This window comes from Lycorma delicatula, chromosome 3, assembly GCF_047948215.1.
Source record: "Lycorma delicatula isolate Av1 chromosome 3, ASM4794821v1, whole genome shotgun sequence".
Taxonomy (NCBI): domain Eukaryota; kingdom Metazoa; phylum Arthropoda; class Insecta; order Hemiptera; family Fulgoridae; genus Lycorma; species Lycorma delicatula.
Window position 1 is genome coordinate 48,936,588 of NC_134457.1, and position 6,000 is coordinate 48,942,587.

The 6,000-nt window shown below is 28.9% G+C and overlaps 1 protein-coding gene across 1 annotated transcript in view; it reads right to left on the reverse strand.

Annotated features, from left to right (window-relative positions):
* Noc2 (Nucleolar complex protein 2) overlaps positions 1-5,248 on the reverse strand; it is a 79,311-nt gene extending 74,063 nt beyond the window's left edge. The window contains exons 1-2 of the mRNA XM_075359772.1: positions 5,116-5,248; positions 3,853-4,068 (exon numbers count right to left, since the gene is read on the reverse strand). Coding sequence (XP_075215887.1) covers positions 3,853-4,030 — 178 coding nt within the window. The 5' untranslated portion in view covers positions 4,031-4,068; positions 5,116-5,248. The remainder of the gene's footprint in view (positions 1-3,852; positions 4,069-5,115) is intronic.
* Positions 5,249-6,000: the final 752 nt, after the last annotated feature.

Here is a 6,000-nt window from a genome sequence, read left to right on the forward strand (position 1 = left end):
ATTTGATTATAATTTATTAATGGTTTACATCAAACCTTGAGCCAGCCATCATTAACCTCCTCGAGATAACATGTCTGAAAATAATTATTTAAAAGAACATGAAAATTTCATATTAAAAAATCAAAAAAATTATTCATTTAATGAGTAACCACCTAATTTTAAACAATGACGAAACAACTAAAATTTACAGAATTCCCATTAATATAATGAAAAAACTTGTGTTGCCCAAAAAGCAAAACTCCTTGGTAAGATCAAATTGATTTCATACAACATTAAACTTGTCCTTGAATTTACATTTATGAATATGCAAATATTGATAAAACAATTATTTAAAAAATAATAACACCCACCTCTATGAAATCGGACAACATTTTGTGTAACACAATATTTCAGCTATGAAAAGGGACTTATTATACTCCTGTTACCATTTTTTATAATAAAAAAATTTTCCCACAAATTTATTTAAAATACAAAATAATTCCTTTTTAAAATAAATCTTTTTTTTATTTTCTATTGTTCCTTTTACAGGAACAATATTACTCTGTTGATGAATTTTTAAATATTACTAATTAAAAAAATTGAAAGATGCTAAGTTTTCTCCACCCCATTCAACTTGTATGTAAATATGTGCGCAAACAATTTTCATTATTGCTTCTGAATTGCGATTTACTTTGTAGTTATTTTTTATATTTAGTATCTTCTTGTACTTTCCTTAATTTTATTTCTTGTGTTAATATTTAAAAAAATTAATATTGGCTGTAATCACATATATTTTTTATTTTATAATGCTGCTATGATCAAAGTTTTACCAAATTTTCCTTTATCTACCCAGCAAATGTTTGGGCAGTTTCTTTTTTTATCCACGCAGTAGTATTTCTACTCATTCCTGACATGACCTTATAACATATTACTAAGCATTGAATAGAATAAAAAATTTATTTATTTTTAAACTTGCACATTAAACTTAAGCATGTCATCTATAAAAATCAACAGTCAGTATGAAGTCACCTGGTATTTCCAAAATGAAAAACTTTACTTGATTTCAATCTACAAGAATTCAACGTTTTTTTTTAAATATCAAAGAATCAATTAGAGGAAATAGATGAAGAATATGAAGAAGGTGATGATGAATAGAAGAGGAGTAAATACAAGAAATAATGTCATGACAAATGTTACAAAGATAATTACAAACACCTTTATAAAATAAATGATCTGCAAAATGTTGCAATAGAAATTAAAAATATAAAATCTGTTAACGGCTAACTTAATTTTGGAAATCACGAAGGTACACACATTCAAGAAAAAGATAATGGCAACACTAAGATTTGCTGTTAGAAATTTGAAAATTTATATCCCTGCTATATTTTGAAATTAAAATCAATTTTGTGATTTTTAAATCATATTAAATATATATGTCCTTGTGAGTGAAGAAAACATAATAGTTTATGGAATAAATTGCTACAGATATTATTAAATTATTGTACTGCAAATATTTCCCCAATTACAATATATATTTTTCCCCATTAACCTTTAGCACTTACACAGATGGCAGATTGGCTGCTTTTTTAATATTTTTTTATTTATTTTTTATTAGCAAGAAGTTTAATAAGCCAGTTGGGCCTTTAGGTATTTTCAAATGAACTATTAAGACAAGGTCCTATAATAATGCAGACCATGTGAGGGAGTGGCAAAAAAAGGTAAATTCCCAAGGGTCTGCAGGTGGCCGTCCTGCTGCCTACGCAAGCCACTGTGATATAAAATGAATGTTCACTCTGACCATTGTGGCTCCTCATCTTCTGCTGTGTGTTTGTTTGTTAAACTTAAATGCAAGTAAATATTTCTACTTTTTTTCTTTTTTTTACAATGTGTTTATAGTTATACTTATTAAAATTTGTATAAGCATATTTGCTTTTTATTCTATTAAAACCAGAGAAATTTTATGTGAAAAACAGCTTTTTCTGGTATTTTAGGGAACAATTTTACACACCAGATGAAATCCTTCAAGTTTTTGTTGAACTGGAAGACCTTGAAAATGAGAAATGAACCATGTGATATAGACAATGAGAGAGATTTAGATTTTCAGCTGCAAAATATCAAAGTAGATGAACACGATAGTGATTTCTGAAGTCGATTTGGACACTGACGATAATGAAAATGTTAAATGAAACTTGTGACTTTTACTTCTTCATAGGTAAAGACGGAAGTCATTATGAGCCTCTGATCCTATTGCAACAGTCAAACAAAATCAAAAAAAATATAGTAAAGGTTTTTTCCTGGATCTAAAGGACCTTCTCACCAAAGTAAAACAGAGCTGGATTGTTTTTTCAAACAGTAAATACAGATATGATCTATAATAATATAAAATACACAAATACTTTTAATGACAAGAAAAAATTAACTCATCCACATAGCCACGAAAGAGACTATCAAAAAACTACAAAAACAGAAATACTAGCTGCATTTGGTGGAATGTTTTTGTTTGCTGTAAAATGAGGCAATCTGACTAACTTGTAAGAATTTTTTACTGATAACGGCACTGGGCTAACAATTCTCCAGGCAAACTTCAATGAAAATCGTTAATGATTTTTATTAAGAAGCCTCAGATTCAATGATATAAATACTAGAGTTCAACGTTCTAACACCAACAAACTAACCCCAATTAGGGAGTTTTTTGATAATTTTGTAGCAAACTGCCAAATTTCATATAACCCAAGGGAATTTGTTACAATTGACAAAATGCTAATTAGATTTTGAGGCCGTTGTGCGACTTCCACACACTTTACACACACAACATGATTATTTATTGTGGACAGCAGAAACCAGGATCTTTTGTATGTTCAAACAAGAAACTGTTTGAACAATGTTTTGATTTGGTCAAAAAGATTCTACTTGACATTCTACTATGTCTTAGACTTGTTGATTAAGTATAAGTTCCTCAGGACTGCTAGATGGCAGTAGTACTTTCTATAAGCCATCCGTAGAGCAATGTCTGCTAGGCATATTTATTTTCCTAACATAAAGTATAAAAAATTAAAACTTTTCTTAGTGTCCCAGCATTTAATATTTAAGGTTAATTAGCCGAGGTTAATGAGCCTAAGGTTATGTTTGATTAACCCACCAAGTTAACCCCACCGGGTTGGCCTAGTGGTGAACGTGTCTTCAGTAATCAGCTGATTTCAAAGTCAAGAGTTCTAATATTCAAATCCTAGTAAAGGCAGTTACTTTTATATGGATTTGAATTCTAGATTGTGGATACAGGTGTTCTTTGGTGGTTGGGTTTCAATTAATCACACACCTCAGCAATGGTCAACCTAAGACTGTACAAGACTAAACCTCAGTTACATTCATACTCATCATCCTTATTCATCCTCTTAAGTAATACCTTACTGTGGTTCCAGAGCCTAAACAGAAAAAAAATAAAAGGTTATGTTTGATTAGGTTATGTTGAAATCATGTGAAGTTCAGTATATGGAATCATTAATAACCGAACCTTAACTAAAATGTTATCTTAAGTCTGAATTACAGTAATAAAACGTGATAATGACATACTACGAACAATGATTCATCACTAGATGACTAAAGCTATCAAGTGGAGACTTACAAAGCTGAGATATATTTGTATCAGACTAGTACAATATCTGCTGGGCATATAACAGAGTTCAACCCTGTTAATGTTAGCAGCAAGTCAATAAAGTACAACTGTTTTTAAAATATTTTACACTTGAAATGGGATTTTTCACAAATTTCTAATATTTTTCACTCAAATTTTAAATAACTACCATTATTCATGATTTCATATACAAGGTGTGATTCATTTTCTTTTCTAAATCAATATTTTATAAATTTACTCACCTGTACAGAAATTGTCTTCATCATCATCTGATTCTACTACTCTTTCTTCTTCACTAATATTTAAATTATCCAGTTTAATTGGTTTTTTCTTTAGTAACTGTTTTTTAATGTTTTTCTTTTTTTTAATTGCTACTCTTCTTCCTGATTTTGCATCAGATTTTTTCAACTTTAGCTTCATATTAATCAAACCTGTTTATGATTACTTAATAAATTATCCTGAAAATATTTAACAAAAAGTCATAATAGTAAAAATAAATACAACAATCTAAAATATATAGCAAAGATTTTTATTATGGATAGCCTAATGTATTATTACTAATACAGAATAAAGCAATAAATGGTTGAATAGGAAAAACTTTCTTGATCACCACGTGCAATTGCAACCTAGTGTTACATATGAATATGCTTTTACATAAAGTTGCATGGTTATTACACAGACAATTGGGCAAGTTTAAACAAAGATATTAAACAACTTTAATCTTTGAAACATTATAACCTCATTGAAGATAGTTAAAATGATTAGTTCAACTCTTTTGACAAAACTAAATTGTTTTTTTATGAGTGGGCTAATCATACAAGAAGCGTACAGTGAAATCAAATCTACTGTAGTAATTAAATAATGAAGAAACAAAAAGGACTATATATATATATATATATATCAATCAGTGTGACCATTCATTTCTAATAACTGATTAACACCCAGTGAATTAGAAGTGGCATAATGTTTAATTTTTATGTTTCTGGATAAATAACTCAAGTTCCACCTTAAAAAAAAGTTAAACATGTATATCAGAAGTTGTATACTGAATAGAATGAAGTTAAATGTTAAAGACTACTACTTCAACTTTTCTTCCAACCTATACTTGCAGTATTGTAAATAGCTTCTTTGTCTTAATTGTGAAACCCTGGCGAACTTATTTTATTTTTTTCATGTCTTTCAAAGCATGAAGTCGGACAGACTCGCAGCCAAGCTCATGGATGAGAATAAACCATGATCCTGCAGTTTTGGTTGTATTCAAACTGAATACTCATAAAAGCTTGCCTTGTAACTCCCTCAACTCAATTTTTTCTTATTGAAATACACTGTTGCTTGAATGACTAGAACACAAAAATAAATTTGCTAACGGTATAGGAGAGCCTTAGTACAACAATTCGATAATGATAATGAAAATTCATACATATATTGATCAGAAAGAAAATAATAATTACTACGTAATATTGAATAAACATAATTTATTACCATATCATAACAAAATTACTGACCGTTAATAAATATAGAACTAATGTGCTTATCCAGTACCACGTTTCTACCATAAACATAACCTCAATATTCAATACATTACCATCCAGTATATCGTGTATCTATCGCCAACTACTTAAGTACAAATACGAAAAAAAAATTGTTCGTAACTTATATACTTATCATGTTCATAACTTCGATGTCAAAATGTAATTACTCTCATTTTAGTTACTCATTACTCATTAATAAATTTTTAAGTTATTTTTGTATATACAAAAATAATAATATGCATATACAAAAATAACCTACGATACTACTGACTGTCCTTATATACCCCCCATTCATTACCATAAACAACAAAAAGTCAGTTACAAATAGTATACACACGTTGAAACTTACCTTAAGCTGCTTGCGTTCTATTACATTTATTGTCTTTTCTCTTGCACAGATGTTTTAGATTTCATGAGGTGCACATCCTTAATGGCGGGTATTTAAATCGCTTATTTAAATAAATATTTATTGTTTTTATTGACTAATAAATATAACCAAAATTTAGCAGTTCTCAGAAAATATATGTAAAATAAAATAATAACAATTTGTAAAATTGTAAACATTTTGGTACGATGGCACATCTCTATCACTGATAAAAGTATTTCTACTTTTTCCTGGAAATTTGAAAACCATCTATAAAAGTTTATATGAACTAGGCCAGTTAATTTTCGGTAAATCGGGATCGCTTTTGACAGCTGAAAGTACCTTATTGAGAGCAGGCAATTCATTTTTAAAAAATAAACTGTGGACTTTGAATCTGAAAGCATTTTTATTGAAATCGTCAAACTGGTTTAAAACGGGTTTTTGAATGTTTTCTTATCCCACAGTTATTTTAACTGTGGCGTTGTTAACTTCTA